The sequence below is a fragment of the Pongo pygmaeus genome, chromosome 8 (assembly GCF_028885625.2).
Source record: "Pongo pygmaeus isolate AG05252 chromosome 8, NHGRI_mPonPyg2-v2.0_pri, whole genome shotgun sequence".
In the NCBI taxonomy this organism is placed as follows: domain Eukaryota; kingdom Metazoa; phylum Chordata; class Mammalia; order Primates; family Hominidae; genus Pongo; species Pongo pygmaeus.
Genome location: NC_072381.2, coordinates 88,939,988 through 88,956,060, shown reverse-complemented (window position 1 = coordinate 88,956,060; position 16,073 = coordinate 88,939,988). Strand labels below are relative to the sequence as shown.

General features: G+C 33.1%; 1 protein-coding gene across 4 annotated transcripts in view; it reads right to left on the bottom strand.

Moving 5' to 3' along the window:
* Positions 1-7,790: 7,790 nt before the first annotated feature.
* Positions 7,791-16,073, bottom strand: part of PCDH15 (protocadherin related 15) — a 1,016,126-nt gene continuing 1,007,843 nt past the window's right edge. The window contains exons 32-34 of one of the 4 annotated variants that reach the window (XM_063669968.1): positions 13,170-13,240; positions 12,172-12,280; positions 7,932-8,753 (exon numbers count right to left, since the gene is read on the bottom strand). In XM_063669968.1, the coding sequence (XP_063526038.1) occupies positions 8,735-8,753; positions 12,172-12,280; positions 13,170-13,240 (199 nt within the window). In that variant the 3' untranslated portion in view covers positions 7,932-8,734. Of the gene's footprint in view, positions 8,754-10,278; positions 11,175-12,167; positions 12,281-13,169; positions 13,241-16,073 lie in introns of those variants that run through there. The other 3 variants (XM_063669967.1, XM_054435813.2, XM_063669969.1) reach the window with 3 other exon arrangements.

Sequence of the window (16,073 nt, the reverse complement as noted above, 5' to 3'; positions counted from 1 at the left end):
CAGAAATAGGTTTATTAATGATTTAGTTCTTGCCGAAAACAGGTTTATTTTGCTATTTCCTAACCCCATACCATGCAGTTGCATTTTATGAAAATGTGAAACTGAATTATCGGTAGTTTTCTTTAAATATGTACCTTAATTCCCTTACATTTTTGGCCTTTGTGCTTAACGAGCATCTTACTGAATTCTCTTGGCCTCTCCTCTTTTCCCATTGTATGCAAAGACTTGTCTCTTTGACCACTTTCTGCTGTCCTTTAGGCATCAGCCTTTTCATGAAGTCTTTCCTTCCCTCCTTCCCTCCTTCCCTCCTTCCCTTTCTTTCTTTCCTTTCTTTCTTTCCTTCCTTCCTTCCTTCTTTCTTTCTTTCTTCTCTTTCTTTCTTTCTTTTCTTTCTTTCCTTCTTTCTTTCTTTTCTTTTCTTTCTTTCTTTCTTTCTTTCTTTCTTTTTCTTTCTTTCTTTCCTTTCTTTCCTTTCTTTCTTTCTCTCTCTCTCTCTCTCTCTCTCTCTCTTTCTCTTTCTCTTTCTTTCTCAAAACAGTCTCCCTCTGTCGCCCAGACTGACTGCAGTGGCATGAGCATAGCTCACTCTAACCTCCAATCGTCATTTCCAGTGATTCTCCTGCCTCACCCTCCCAAGTAGCTAAGACTATAGGCATGTGCCATCATGCCTTGCTAATTTTTTTTTTTTTCTTGTAGAGACAGGTTCTTGCTATACTGCCCAAGCTAATCTCAAATTCCTGGGCTCAAACAATTCTCCCTCCTTGACCTACCAAAGTGCATAAGCCACCACACCCAGTCAAGAATTTTTTGATTTCCAGAGAAAGTTTTTCCTTCCTTTTTTGAGAATGAAAGTAGTTACTATTAATAATTGCACTAGTACAACACATGTAAGCCAAGTCTATACTGGCTTGCAAGAACCAATTTTGAAATTTTCAAGGATTCGGCAAACTGGCTATTAAGCCCATCAGTGACTTGAAATTGACCATGGTGGATGTATTTGTATCATGGAAATCTGCAACCACAACAAATCTTTTTTTTTTATTGTTTTGTATTGTTCTTCTGGAGAGCTGGTTTATCAGCACATCTACGAAAATAATATATCTATCATACAAATATATAAGTATTAATATAAAATGATAATATGGTGAATGTAATTAAGCTAACTTAGGCAAGCAATTAAGGTGATACTATATTCTTCATGTTTTCACCTACTTTATAAAAGACAGTTTCATTTCTCTAAAAAAAGTTCCCTATAGTCAGGCTAGAACTTCAAGGGAAAAAAATCTGTATTCTGAAGAAATAGGTCTGCATTTACATATGCTATCATCAGCAAACAGCACAGTTATAGAACTGTGAAAATTACAGACCTTTACAACCTGGCCTTTGATTAATGACTTAATTAAAGTAGGATTAATATAAATCTTTTGGCAAGAAAGAATGCTAGTGAAAGAAAATATTCTGTCAATCTACCCTTTTAGCAGTCACTGTAAGAGGCATTGATAACAGGATGATAGAGTCAAACACTTGAAGATCTCCTGGAGGAAAGGCTGATGTTTGCATGCTATGCAAAAAGAAACAAGAAGCAAAGAAATAAAATTTGAATGAGTGCTACTAAGCCAATGTATGATATAACATACTTTTAATAAAGACCCTTAGCAAAAATTTCTCTCAGGTCTTGGTAGCGGGCAAAGCTGACTTTTCATCATGAATTTTTTCTAACTTTAGGCACACTATGAATCCTGTAACTAATCCTGTTTTCCTTTTTTGATCTGATGTCTGGGAGATTAGAGCTATATTTGTAGCCTAAATATTTAATGTATGGAACCATGAAGGCGTAAGTGTGAATGCTAACACAAGTCCCACATTTACTCTTCTCTATCTTTATTTTCCTTTTGTCTAATTCTTTTACCTTTATTTCTTCTTTTGTGGTGTATGCATTTTTGTAAATCACCCTAAGACCTTTTTATTCTGAAAGGGGTCTAAATAAATAGCACAGGCACGAGATGGGCACAGCAGCTGGTTCTGTAAACCACAGTTGCACTGCTGGTTTCAAGGGAATATTGTGCCCATTATTTCAGCTTCTGCTAAAAAAGGCCCTAGGGTACTGATATCCAAACTAATTTTGTAGTTACGAAAATTAAATAAAAAAGTTGGGATGTGATCAATGTAATATGGTAACAAAGGAATTACTAGAGGCCAAGATTTATCCTTCAAGCCCTCCTGTAGTTACTAACATTGGAAAATGACTGGTTAATGACATGCTGGTAGCTTAGGCAAATTATGTCTTCCATGACGTCAAGGATAATGATTCTTTGGGTAAACTTTTCCCCCAGTAACAGGAATATGATGTTAACCTAATGATGCAATATAGATGCTTATTTTTAGCCTATAGTATTACTCCACAATCTAAGTTATAGTTATGATAGCTCAACTATACATGTTAGTGTAAATAAGGCTTTACACATTAATTTCAACAGTCACGTGGCATGCACGATTTACTTTTAAAAGGCAAACATTTGTTCCATCAGAATATATACCTTTAGGCTACCTATTTAGCCATCATCACTCAGAAAGACCCCAAAATATCTTCATATTATGTGAATGAGTGCTTGTATCTCTGGAGAAAAGTTGTGGTATCTAATATTGATGTTAATTCAATAGGATAAATAAAATATGACATGTAAGAGTCCATAAAATCAATATGTCGATATTGATATACTGTTTTATTTCTATGAATTTAAATGTTTTTGTACCTAAACTAATTTAAATATAAGTAGATATTGATTTATATCATTTGTATATACTTTAGCTAAAATGTCCCCTTTTCTTCTCATTGGACTATAACTGATATTTTTACAAGGTTAGAAAATTCAGAATCCTTTATAGAAGATGGCAAGGTAAAGAAATTTGATGGGGAATAGGAAACAAAGGGGATACATACAGAGTTACAGATATTGATATTTTAAAATCAGCTTTTGTCAATAGGCTTATTTATGTAAATAATGCTGCTTGGATTAGAGAGAAAGAACAGGTAAACATGGTCTAGATTTTGAAATAAACCTAGCCTCTTTCACAACAAATCCAAAAGAGCCAGTGTTAATTCAGCAATTACTCTACATTAAAGGCATATTTAGGGTAAGTACTTAAATTGAAATGTGACATATTTTAGGACAGACTTCTAAGTATTTCTTTGCATTCACAGACATGAAACCGCTGAACAGTCTTCAGTGTAGCCCAGACTTTGTATGGTGCTCTTTTTAACAGTGTTCACTTTTTAAAATTTTAAACTATGCAACAGGCCAATTCAAAAGACAAAAAAAACCTACAGTTTTATTTTACTTCTCTTTAAAAACATATACATGTATTAGCATGGGGAAGATATTGTATTTTCTTAAAACATCTACTATGTAAGGTAGGTCAATAAAATTTACACTGGCATTTAGCCGGACAATACTAGAATCTGGCTAAATCTGTGGAGAAGAACATGAAGGCAATTTTGTAATCTTTTATTCTGAACATATACCTTTATAGCAATCACAATATGTTCAGATTAAATATCTGATTTTATCTCTTAATTGAAGTGGATGTTATTATTACCATTTTACAATTTTTACTATAGGGATAAATTATAAAATGATGTGCCAAAGTTACATGGTGATAGGGCTAGAATTAATTCATTCTATTTAATGCAATACTTTTCTCAGCAGCTGTTGTTTATGCAAATAGTCGGGCTGGGCACTGGAAATACATAGTATACGAAATTCTGTTCTAACAGTTGTAGAGAAAAAAGGCAATGGACCAAGAATTCTGTCTATGTCCAAGTTGGCTGTTTTAGAAAATTTATTTCTCTCATTCCTGATTATTTGAGATAAAAGACAATTGAAATTATTATATCATGAACTGCATTAGAAACTTAGGAAGCTGCATGTGACCAGAGAAATAGGAGCATATTTTAACAGAGAAAAAGAGAGACAGAGAGAGGGTGGGTGTTGGGGGTAGAGAGAGAGAAATTATGAGTCTCTGAAACGTCAGACTCAACCATGTTAAAATATGTAATTTCATGTTGACTGCTTCTTGCCACATTTATGCTGCCATTTAGCATTTCTATAAACATAATAAACTGATCATATGTGAAAACCTTAATGTTTATGTAATTACAATTTTTTTAATATATAAATGAATAGGTGGTATGTTAGGAAACAGTTTCCATTTTTCTTAGAACTTGGTGGCATGAGTACATGATTGAAATGAGAAAAGAATGAATAGAAGTTTTAAAATACACTTCTTTCCTCCACATTGTTCTAAGATAAGAGGTTGCAGAGCAGGCTTTTCTTATCAGGCTGAAATACTCAACATGTAAATGTGAAAATAGTTACTGATTTTTATCCCCACCTGACAGAGTAATGAGAAATAGTCTTTTCAAATGAAAATTTATTTTTGAAACATTGTGTAGTGAATAACAATGCATTTTAACTTAAAACTTCCAATTCAGATTCTTCATACAGTAACATAATATTTGTTAAGGAAGAACAGGTATTTGGGTAAAGAAATTGGGAAAGCAGTGAAGGTGTTGATAGATTTTTCAAACTATAGACAATGTTCGAATCTTCCATACATGTGCTTAACTGACCATAAATTTAAAGTAGATTGCAATGAAAAAAATACCAATCTATAACTAAAGATTCTTATGATAAAGATCGAAGTTAACTACTGAAAATCAATAAAAAAATCAGAACAAAAATTTCACATACCATTTGGGAATAGAAAGAAACTATCAGTGAAATGTGTAAGTAAGTCCTCAATATTATTTTGAACCTATCCTTCAGCCTTATCGCTGTGTAATTTGCAGGCACCAATAGGCATCCGCCCTGAGAATAGATTATTAGCAGTTTTTGCCTATTTTACTAATTAAATTCAAGTGGTATATAAATCCCACTTAAGGTATAAAGTGCAGAAGGTGAAGCAGAGAAAGAGAAAAATCAAAGCTCATGAAATAAAGAAAATGTCTTCCCTCGAGAGTCAATATTCAATTACTTCTGGCTCTATGATATAAAAATGTTTTAAAATAATATTTTAATAGTAATTACTGAATCACCTTTGGAACAACCACTTAAGTAAATAATACGCTTTAACATACCTGTGAACAATGTGGTATAGTAACATGAATGACATATCACATATAAAATTCAAGGCAAACTTTTTTCTGTATTTTAAAAAGATGGTTTTGGCCAACCTACGGTTGCAATTCTATGACAACTCTCAGAGTCTGTAATTAATGAGAAAGACAACTTGAGAGAGGGAGATTAACACCTGTGATTCGATGGTCATTAAGTCACAAATGTCCTATGTCACTCTGACCATATTTTCTCACTCTTCCTCTGCTTTCCTTTAATGCTCACAAGACCTTCTAAAATCAACGGGTTGCAATATTAGTCATTACATCATTCTGTTCTCATCTTGATTAGCCAAGACCTGCTGTTTCTTCTGCCTGATTGAAGCTAGTGCTGATTGAGAACAACAAGAAAACCTTCCTACACCTTTCTAGGAAAAATAACAACCAATTTATTTATAAATATTTACATTGAAACATTATTTATATGAAGTATTCTTAAGATTAAACATACTTGGGTATTTCTTCCGGGTTCCACAGTTTTAATCCTGAGTCAGGGATTTATAGACTAGTGAAAGTTCTATTAAAGTAACTATTTAATTGATCCAGATTTATTTAGTTAGTAATAATTTTGCTGCGCTACTTTACCCAAAAATATACTGACCAAATATTTGGTTTGGTTGCTCTGTGTAAATTCTGCTTCTCTTTATACTATCTATCTCCATTAAGTAACAGATTAACCTCATGATTGTTTTTACTGAAATGATCAAGTTTAAATTACTGAAATGTGTCTGCTAAGTGGCTTGTAAGATTTTGCATATTTTCTCATAAAAATGTAGTTTAAAATACAGTGACATCTCATATGTCAGGCCACTAGACTTCTGCCAACATCAGATTTCCAAATCTACTGGTAACCAAAGAAAGCGTCTAAGAGTCGAGAAACATGTGGTTGAATCCATGTACCTAATTCCCATCTTAAGCGTCATGATTTTTCAATAATAAGAAAACAAACAAAAAACACAAACTTTCCCATCAGGATACTAGAAGCTATAAACTGAAAGAAAAAAATGTGAGAAAGGCACAGCAACAGAATAAGTTAAATGTCACAGCCAGAAATCAAAGGACAAAAACAGAGTATGAAGCTGTATGTAGAGAGAATGTCATGGGATGCTGACTGAGATGATCTGGGGGTATGAAGATAATGTTAAATTATGTTCGATGACCTCTGATTGAATTAATAGGGAAATATATGCTTAATCTAATTCCTATACAAAGTATCCTATACTAAAAACCATTGCTTTGGTGCTTGAAGGAATAAGCCCCGGACTTCATTGCTTCCAAAATTTAATATGCATATAAACCACCTTAGGATCTTTTGAAAATGTGGATGCTTGTTTGGCAGGCCAGGAGGTGTGGTCATGATTCTATGTTTCTAATCTCCTAGCTAGCTAATGCCACTAGGTTTTTTTTTTTTGGCAAGGGTATGGAATGCATTAATTTTCAATAAAATAAGGTAGATGAGATGTTATTGTATTTGATCTCAAATATTTTCTTGGAAATCTGAAGTAAAAACATACTACTCTTACAAGTTGGCAAGTTGATGTTAATACAATTCATTCACTTTGGAAATGAAGAAATAGTATAATAAACAATTTTTAAGATGTGAAACATGTAAGAGGGGAATAAATAATAAATAGTGCATTATTCAATCCTTCAACCATATATTAAGCATGCATGAGGAAATTTCATTAAAACCTGAACTTACTTGGTCAATACTGTGCAAAATTTGAAGTGAGCTACATCTATATCATACTAAGTAATATTCAATAGAATTCTGAATTCTCTTAATCTATATTGTTTCATTCTTTTTACATCTGGAAAATAAGCAACACACAAGGCAAGTTTTTTAAAGGATATTCTGTTTTCATTTCTATTTATGATGAAACACTGTGCTTTGTTCAATGGTAAAAAAATCAAGACTATGTTCTTTGATTTTAAAAAATGCCCAGGCAATGATTTCCTGGTTCTGGATTTTAGGCACATAAATATGTGCATTAAAATATTCTATAAATAAACTGAAAATGGAAGAAGTTAAACACAACATTTGAAGTTATGAATTCATAGCCTTTATAAGCTTCATATATTATATAAATTTCAACCCTGCCAAATTCCTTTACTCTGATATGCTGGGTTTATAAACTATTAAAGTCTAGTGACATTAATGTGAGACTTCCCTAACCTCACCATGTCTTCCATTATGAAATTGTCATTCTAGATGCATTGCTTACTCGAACCTTTCTCACTTCCCTAAAAGCTTTTGCTAAGGGTGAGATATCCATGTTGCTACAAACAATTATTTAACCTCAAGTGATTAAACTAAATTATCTACCATATTTGATATGAGATGGAGGGACCAGAGAGAGAAGATTGTAAATAATATTGATAAAAATACATATTACTTCAAGCGGTTTCCTAAAGGGTCAAGATGATATAAATATACTTATGGTAAAATGTGAAAACCTTTATACTGGACAATAAAGAAAACAAGCTCATGATTTAAAATAATTTACAGGTGATGATTCCCTCATTTACTTTACTTTGCAATTCTAGTTTTCGTTTTAAAAATTAGGGCAGTATAGACAGCAGCTGTATAAACTCATTGCCTGTAAATATCCTCTTACTTATTTTTTGCCCTTTTGGCTATGGAAAATAAAATTACATGTACTAAAAAGGTTTTGTGGAGCTAGAAATAAAGCATAATCTATGTTAATCAATAAAATATAAATGATTACTTAGTAATTATTTCTTGTTTATTAAAACGAACAAAAATTCAAGACCCAACAAAACAGCTAAATGTTTAAACAAACAATAGGTTATTTAGTGAAAGTATGTCCAAAAGGATTTTCTGGGAAAAACGATTAATTGATAACAATGTGAGTGCGAATCTGTCTCTTAAAATTTTAAAGCGTATTGTTCAAAGTTTTAGCTTGTGTGCATGATATAAATTCCATACATTGTTTTCTCAGTGACAATAAAAAGCACAGTTTATTAAAAACGGAAGTAAAAATTAAAATATCTTTTAAAAAATTGGTCACAGTTTTGTCATTGGTATATGGAGGTTGTTCCAGGGGCCCATCCAAAGCTCTTCATCATCGGACTGTGTGTGGTCACTATGAAATTCCAAAGCCTCCTTGATGTTCTTACTGTCAATCATGGACTCCTGTTCAACTGTGCTTTTCAGCCTGTTCCCTAGTGGCTTCACCGCTGTATTGTCAGTCCCCACAGGGCAAGGGGCAAATGTAACCAGAGTTGGTCTTGCATTCATTTTCTCAGTAGAAAATGGCCCCTTTGATAATGTGTTCAGAGGCACATTCTCCTCATGTGTCACTGCCAACTTGTCTAGTTTCTTAAAGTGCCTTCCCAGTCGAACAGGGGAAGCAACTTTTAAGCTGTCTGTGAGGCAGGCACGGCGGGTTCTCACCACAGAACCATTCTGTGCAATATATATATTGCCGTTGATATTACTGTGGATACTAGGATGGTGAAGACGGTTTCTCTGACATTCAGGAGCACTGTCTTCTCCAGTTGAGCTGGTTCCATACTCTCGATCAACAACTAACTTGATCATTCTTTTTCTTGCCCACTGACGAAATAAACAAAAATATGTGAGTCACTATCAAATAAAATAAAAAGGCAATGATTACATTGCCTGTGAAATCCAAAACAATGACATTTAGAAAGCTATCAAAGGTAAATCAATCACTCAAGAGAGATAGAAGGAAGCCAGTCTTTATTAACATACATTTCTTTTCACCAATACTTTATTGGCTTTAGAGCTTATTAATGTTTGAAAAATGTATTGTTGAGTTGGAAAGCAGACATTTCAGGAAACACATGTATTCTTTTAGATCAAATTACTGATCCGCATGGAAAAAAATGTATTACTTTTATTTAAGGAGCTGATCCACTATTTGACAGCTGCTCTACTATTCAGGAAAGTTAAATTGAAAGGAATGAACAGCTTTAGTATATTCTGTTCATACTAACGCTTCTATTCCCAATATTTTAAAAATATTTTTAAACCACATCATTCTAATTTTTAATGTATTCTCTAGTTAGCCCAAACTTTTGTATAATTTAATGCATTTTGTATAATTTAAGCATTTATTTACTTGACTTTATTTATTTGAGATATAATTTAATGCATTTATTTATTTGACATATCCTGGTTTTCTGGGTTGTCCCATTTCGATATACTAACTTTTAAAAGGAAATATCTTCTCAGCCTGCATCATTTACCTAGTAATACACAAAACTGAAAGCTAATTATACTAAACTTTCCTTTTGTAAGCAACTGGACATTTTCACGAATTCATTTGACTTTTACCAATCAACATTAAAAATAGCAAGAAGCAAGGGTTAAGCAATACTGTGCTTGCTTTTCTCAAAATAGTATTGCATTTTTGGAATATGTGAACTATCAGCACATTGCATGCATTCTGATTTTCAGAACTATATTTCAAAATTATAGTTTATTTACCTAGAAAAAATTTTATACCTGTTGCATTTACTTTTAAATCCACCGTAGCTCATAATAACAGAAAATAAGTTGTAATAACTTTTAATTAATTGAAAAATGTTATTTCATTGAATTCCTAATATTTGAAGTTGCAGATACAAACTTATTTGAACATGTTCATGATAATTTTTATAATACCTTTGCCAGTTGAAACGTACATATATGCAAAAGTAGACTGTTGTTAAAGATATAATTTGTTGAAGCTTGTCTTAGTATTTATTTTGAAAGATGATATAAAAACATATATATAGTGTGCGTGTATATATATATATATATATATGTATGCCATCCATTCCAATAGACAGAGTGTCACTGATAATACATAATGCCACATTGCATTAACAAAAATCCTACCAGTAAATATTAAATTTTGATTAGCTGATTGCATGTGTTCTGATTTACTAATATAGAAAGGATTAGTCAGTTTTACTCTAATACAGTCTAATATACAAATATACAAATTGATTTGGACAACGTATATATTCACTTTTCTGGCATGCTTCTGATCATAAGTCATATCAAAATCATGATCAATTTCCTCCCTTTCAAGTGTCACTTTGGAGAACACACAGAAGGCACTGCACACGAGAGCACTCATCACAGCAAAACTCCCACCTACTGTGATCTCCTTTAAAGTGCTGTGTTGTAACCTTCAGAGTTTGCTCCTGGCGACTTCTTTTGGTTTGCATTCTTGCTTCTGTCATACGCTGGTACCTGATAGCCCCATGGACCTCCAGACTGACTTTCGCTACTACTGCTACTACTACCTGATTCTGATTCCTCCTCACTTTCCACACCTCCTTCCACCGAAGCTGATTCTGCACTGCCCTCTTCAGGGATATCTTGAGCTTCAAGGTCTGTACTTTCCTCCACAGGGGCTGGTCCACTTTCTTCTTCTTCTGAGTGTTCTTCTTCTTCCACCTTAGGTTCTTTTTGTTCTTCTCGTGGCTCCTCTTTCTTACCCTTGACTTCCTTGACCTCCTCTACAATGGGCCGCCTTCTTGCAAGCACAATGTTTTTCCTTGCTTTTTCTCCTTCTGACTCTGTAGATTCGGATTCTTCTGATTCAGGGGTAGAACTCTCCTCCTCCTCAGAGGGTGTCTCTGACTCAGATTCCTCTTCTGTAGTCTCAGACTCACTGAACTCAGACTCTTCTTCACTGTATTCAGTATAGTCGCTGGAGGATTCCTCCTCTGATTCTACAGTGCTTTCTGTTGCTTCCTCTTGGTCCAGAGTGAGTTTCAAATAATCTTTATCTTCTTCCTCAAGGCGTCTCTGCCACTCTTCACCCTCAAGTTCAACGATTCCCCTTTTATCAGCTAATCCTCTAACTTTCTTAAGAATCACGGGGAATATCCTGGCTCTCTTCCATGTTGTGTATGTAGGCTCAGCTGCTGGTGGTTTTTCGATAGTTACAACTACTTCTTCCTCCTCACTAGGCTGTCTAATTTCAACTTTTGGTTTTTTAATTTTCTTTGGCTCTTCCTGAAAATTGTGAAAATGCAATTGAAGTGTCAGCTTGGAGATAGCTATGATATGACCTTGTCCCACGTAAGTTACGCAGGAATGAATCTGTGGGTGATAGCTTCATGCATGTTATGTAACTGGCTTAAGAAAACAATCACAAAAATTTCTATTGCATATAGACAGAAGGTGATTAACAGAAAGTAAATTATTTTATTTTAGCTTGTACTTTACAATACCCAAATATATTAATTTCCTTCTTGTTACTCAAAGTTTATTTTGCATCTTAGATCAAATAAGAAAGAATTATAGTCTCTTCCTTCTTCTGTCACTAGACTTTGGTCAATAGCTTTCTGTATTCCCTTGAGCTAAATTTGCAAGAATTTTCAATAATCACGAAAATATGATGATTTATCTCATTTTATGAGAAACATATTTTATGAAGTTTTGCACATGTTAAAGCCACAGTGACATTTATTTGTTGTTAGTGTTGTTTTTGTATAAATTTGCCAAGTAAATAGTGAAGACGAAGTATAAGAATTTTATAGAAATGAGTCATGCTAATTTAAACATAAATTACATTATTCCTTGAAAATTATTAGTGGAAATAATTTACTTTTCTCTGATAATTGAAAGGTGGAGACTATATTTTTTCATGACTTTTAGTTTTGCTAGATAATGTGGGAACAAAAGTAACCTTTGTATTGCAGAACTTTAAAATATATTTGATTATAATATCTTTATGGAGCAAGATTTAGAATTTTAGAAAACATAATTTTCATTGTGGCCTTTCCAAATGTTTAACACTTTTAGAAGGAAATAAATTAAATGATCAAGAATTAATTTTCCTCCAAAGACAAGGCAATGAAACGGTCAGCATTGTTAAATTTCTATGGGAAACACGTACTAAATGAAAGGAATTTCTAAAAGTTGAAATGTTCTATAGTCGCTAGTCACGTGGGGTTAAACAATATTTTTCTTGGAATATTATCTTACATAATAAAATTACAGTAATTACCTCTTCCTCCTCATATTCTTCCTCAGCTTCACCAACCACCTCACCATATTCCTCCTGTCCAGCTGGTGGTAACAATCGACGGCGACTCCCATATTGAGGCATTTCATACCTGTAATATAAACTTACATCTTTAAACAGTTCGTCATGTGATTTCTGTAGCATCTACCATGAGTGATCTGTTTCCTTCTTTTTCTTCCACCATTCAATTGACAGATATTTACACAGCACCTATCAGGCTCCTTGTAAACTAGTTACACAACTATAGAGTAAGAACTGCTACTTGACGACCAGTGATTTTTGCCATAATGGTACCCTGGAATAACAATAAAGAGAGTTGAGTTATTTCAGATACTCGTTTTTGGAGAAACTAGAATGAGAAAAAAGCCATATTGTGTCTAGCTTAACTAGCTGAAGAATCCAGAACACAAAATAGATACTTTGGAAAAGTGTAATGGCTCATTCACAACATTAAATCTGTATCTTGGTAGCAAAAAGTTGCTTCAAACATGGTCTATAATGGTTTTCACAATTTTCTTCAGTATTTTTTTGAAAGTGGCTAATTTATATGTGTATAAGTGACTTTTGAGACACTTATCAGTGGATTCTAAGGTGTGTTTTGTGCCTCCTAACTGCTCTTGGGCAAAACTTTAAACTGATTAGATAAAACATTAACATCTCATATGAAAGAAATGATGAATTTAGGAATTGAGCAAATATGTTTAACATCTATTTCCCATATAAATAATTTTGAATAATTTTACCGCATTTCTAGAATTGCAATCAATGTCAATGTAAAATATCAATATGGAACTCAATATAGAAAAATGGTTAAAACTTGGTTAAAAATAAAGCTGGATATACTATTCATTTTCAGATATTATACTAGTGAGATCGACATGACATTAAAAACAAATTCTAGTAATAATAATCATTTAAGAATTTCCTATTAATAAAATATTAAAATAAGAATCTGAATTAAAAAAAATCTGAAGATGTACCCATGCTCATAACTGTAATAATCTTGTCCATATTCCTGGCCAGGATCAATTCCAGACTCCATGGATAATTCCTATTGTTCAAAAAGAAAAATTGCATTTGAAAACAAATTCTTATCACGTTTCAGCTCAAAGTCAGATTTCCACACCTAGAATTCGATGATTCTCAAAACATTCCTGCCAAAATAACTTTAAATACAAGTGTCAATAAAAGCAATTAAAATAACTCTATTTAAAAGTGTTAGTCAAATCTATTCATTTTTTTCTGGCTGTAACCATTTGATACAAAATAAGGTTATATAATTTGACCTGAAGAGGAAAAAGTAATTTTTTTCTAATGACAATTCTGTTAAAACTTGCAGATGAGCAGTTTCACTTGTTTTTGGATGTCTTTTAAAATTATCAATAGACAGTTAATATTTAACTCAATTTTAATTATTAAGTGATGTTGGTCTTAAGAAAAATTATAACACTATCTACAGCATTTTTTTTTCATCTCCCCACTAACAGTTTTCTAGTACCCAGTATTCTTCTATTCATTGAAACTGTTCTGATAAAATCATCTGATAACAAGAATTTAAGTTAATGTGTAATGCTTCCCAAGGATGTTTACACTTTAAAACATACTGCTAATTCTAAATTTAAGGTTTTTTTGTTTGTCTGTTTTGTTTTTTTGAGATGGAGTCTCGCTCAGTCGCCCAGGCTGGAGTGCAGTGGCGCAGTCTTGGCTCACTGCAGGCTCTGCCTCCAGGGTTCACGCCATTCTCCTGCCTCAGCCTCCCGAGTAGCTGGGGCTACAGGCGCCTGCCACCACGCCCGTCTAATTTTTTGTATTTTTTTTTAGTAGAGACGGGGTTTCACCATGTTAGCCAGGATGATCTTGATCTCCTGACCTCGTGATCAGCTCCCCTCGGCCTCCCAAAGTGCTGGGATTACAGGCGTGAGCCACTGTGCCCGGCCTCTAAATTTAAGGTTTTTAAAGGAAAAAAAGAATTTGTTAGAATAGAGGCCCTTTTAATATTTCCAGTTCTAAACTCTAAACATACTGATTTTTGTCAAACTCTACTTATAGAAAGATGTTTTTCTTGAGATATACATGTGAAAACAGTTTCTGATAACTATCTAATACAATTTCTCTACATTTGCCTTTTAAATTCTACTTTAACATGTTAAGCAGGTTAAATGACAAAGGTTAACCAAATTAATTTTGCAATGGAATACGAGAAGAGAGGAGGGAAAAGGATAGGTACTCACAGGAAAATAGATTGGTACATATTTCTATCATCTATTATTTATAAAAATTTAATTTTGTTGATCCAGGAGTAGTAATGAGTCAGGAAAAAAATGCCCTCCTCTAAGGGCACAAATACGTCATTTACAAAGTGTGGAAATTTACAGCCTGCATGATTGATATGGATAAGGACCCTCAGTTGTGCTTGGTGTGGCCAACATCATTTTTAAAAATTGAATTCATTACTAACAAACAGTGCTAATCAGAAAATGACACCAAAAATGTGGATGTTGGTTTCTCTTGAAAAATAAAAACATGGAAACACTAGGATCATATTTTTACATTCCAATAATCTAGTTGGACAGATTAATTTTTACAGCAAGCATCTTCTCTCCTGTTTATGACAGTATCCCCAATGACACTTTTCTACATTTATACCCTAGTCACTATGAAATCTGCCATCTGCTATTGCTTTGTGTCTAATAAACTCCATTCACTTACATTACTACCCTAGATCCTGTAGGTATTTACATTTGCATTACTTCTTCTATCTTATAATTTTGCAGTTTACAAATACTTTGTGAACCTACTCTAAAGGAATCCAATTTTGATGTTAAAACTAGCATTAGTCATTCTGGTGAATAAACTATATTTAGAAAAACCCACGATGAACAATACTATGTATTTGCAGGGACACAGAACAGCTAAAACTCTCATCTAAGTCTGGAGAGATTATTACTTGGTAAAACTTTTTAGAATATGTTTGGCAATAGTACTAAATTAAATATAATCATTTCTTCTTTCACAGAACTTAAATTTGTAGTTAAATACCCAACAGAAACATGTACAACTGTGAGAAAACACATTATTCATAACAGTCCCAAATTGGAAACAATGCAAAAGTCCATGAGAAAAACACGCTACTACATCGCACAACAACATAAATGAATCTCCCAAACAGAATGTTGAGGAATATAGGTCAGGTAACAATGAAATATATTATATCATATCATTCTATTTATATAAATTTCAAGAACAGACTAAAGAATATGTTACAGGCCAGAAGGAAAACTGATATCTAGGTGTTGACATAGAGGAGCTTGAGGGGTATGTGCGCTCTGTAAAAATTCATCTAGTTATACAGTGTGGTTTATACTTTTTTTATGGGCGTAGGTTTTATTTTAACAAAAATAAATATATTTATTATAGGAAGGTTGAAGTGGGGGAAGGAATGAGGTTAAGAAAGACCTGGAAGAAACTGAGACAAAAAGTCTAGATTTAAGTTATTTCAAACTATGTACTTTGTAAAAACGTTTCCTGTAGGTAAGCTAAGAATTTTCAGGTATGTAAAACTCAGTGTAATGATGCTGGTTTAAATGAAGCAAATAGGTCTCAGAACTAATATTTTCAAACTGCTTGACCAATGCATGTTTAATGAAATACATACAGATACTGAGAAAATAACTTCAAACAGTTTTGAAGTAGACTTTTAACAACATTAGGTAATAGTAAGAAAGACAAAATAAAAATTTCAAGTAATTATTTATGGAGAAATAATGCAACTGAGTGGATTTTCGATTTTAGAAGTCAGCATCAAAGAATTTTCTTTACATAAATACTTTTTCTTCATAAAGGGAAAATAATGCTCAGCTCTTGCTAGCTACAATGCATATGGC